The sequence below is a fragment of the Propithecus coquereli genome, unplaced genomic scaffold (assembly GCF_000956105.1).
Source record: "Propithecus coquereli isolate 6110/MARCELLA unplaced genomic scaffold, Pcoq_1.0 Scaffold41, whole genome shotgun sequence".
Taxonomy (NCBI): domain Eukaryota; kingdom Metazoa; phylum Chordata; class Mammalia; order Primates; family Indriidae; genus Propithecus; species Propithecus coquereli.
The window spans coordinates 5792844-5794355 of NW_012149841.1; the positions used below are offsets into that span (position 1 = coordinate 5792844).

Sequence of the window (1512 nt, forward strand, 5' to 3'; positions counted from 1 at the left end):
ATACATCTTAGTGGAATATGGCCAACACCAGGGAATATTCCCTAGACCAGGGAAAAGTTGTTTTTAACTGCAAAGGTGGTTCTCTTCCACCAAGCAAACAGCTTCGGAACACAGGTACTTGGATCAGTGGGGCAGGAAAAAATCACTTCTGAAGCCAGTTGACTCTGCTGCGTGGAGACCCTTTTGTGCGGCTTTGGTATCTGCTTACTTTGTTCTCCATCTCTTTTTCTTGTCCTCCTCTTCTTCCCCTTCACTCCCCAAACATTATTAGCATTTATTCACCAATAGTAAATATTAAGCTATTAGTTTTGTCTGTCTTTGTCACTCTGTGCCTTTGTATGTTTCTTTCTGTCTTCTCCCCAGGTGATCCAGCTGATTGAAAACTTCAGTTGTCTCTTTTCTTAGACTCACTCTCATGTTCCTGGAGTACCGTGGACATACAGTATAGTGTCTCGTTCACATTTGAGTGTTACAATTCCTGATATTTTTCTTTTTTAGGAATCACATCTTAATTGTTTCTACCTCTAACTACCACTGTGCACAATGCCTGGCACACAGAAGTCAGATCATAAATACAGTTGGCCCTTGAACAACATGAGGGTTAGGGGTGCTGCTCCTCTATGCAGTTGAGAATCCACATATAACTTTTGACTCCTCCAGTACTAACAGCCTACTGTTGGCCTTACTGATAACAGAAACAGTCGATTAACACATATTTTGTATATTATATACTGTATTCTTATAGTAAAGTTAGCTAGAGAAAAGGATATATTATCAAGAAAAATCATAAGGAAGAGAAAATATATTTACTTCCACATTAAGTGGAAATGGATCATCATAAAGGTCTTCATCCTTGTTGTCTTCACATTGAGTAGGCTGAGGAAGAAGAGCAAGAGTTGGTCTTGCTGTCTCAGGGGTGACAGAGGTGGAAGAAAAGCTACGTATAAGTGGACCCACACAGTTCAAACCCATGCTGTTTAAAGGTTAACTGTACTTGTTAATGAAATAAGTAAAACTAGATTCCAGTTTAGAAGATGTTTTTTGAGATTTCTACAATAGATTTTCATGTTATTAATAACTTGGTAGGATTATAGAACTGGTTTAACTGAATAGGATTTTGCAAAAAAGTTGTTACAAATAAACCTTTCTTTGTAAATGTCTAAAGTATTTGTAATATTGAGAAAAAGATTTGAAGTGTTGTTTTATCCTCTCCTCTGTATCAAGTGAGTTGGAAAATGAAGCTGAAAATAAGAAGGCCCAAATACTAAATCTTCAACAACATTCATCTGCCCTTGAAAAGGATATTAAATGCAACGAAGAACTTCTTAAAAGGTGCCAAGTACATTATAAAGAATTAAAGGTAAAAAAATAAACATCATTTTGTTTTTCCCCACTTGTCACTTCCAAGTTAATTTTAAGATCCTATCATTCATGCTGAGCAGTAGTTCTCAAACCTTTGGCCTCATGTTCCTTACACTCTTCAAAGAGCTTTCATTTGTGTGGGTTATATCT

The 1512-nt window shown here is 36.7% G+C and overlaps 1 protein-coding gene across 1 annotated transcript in view; it reads left to right on the forward strand.

Annotated features, from left to right (window-relative positions):
- The window catches only part of LOC105817416 (structural maintenance of chromosomes protein 6), a 59445-nt gene extending 58066 nt beyond the window's left edge, over positions 1-1379 (forward strand). The window contains exon 18 of the mRNA XM_012653102.1: positions 1225-1379. Within this exon, the coding sequence (XP_012508556.1) occupies positions 1225-1372 (148 nt within the window). The 3' untranslated portion in view covers positions 1373-1379. The remainder of the gene's footprint in view (positions 1-1224) is intronic.
- Positions 1380-1512: the final 133 nt, after the last annotated feature.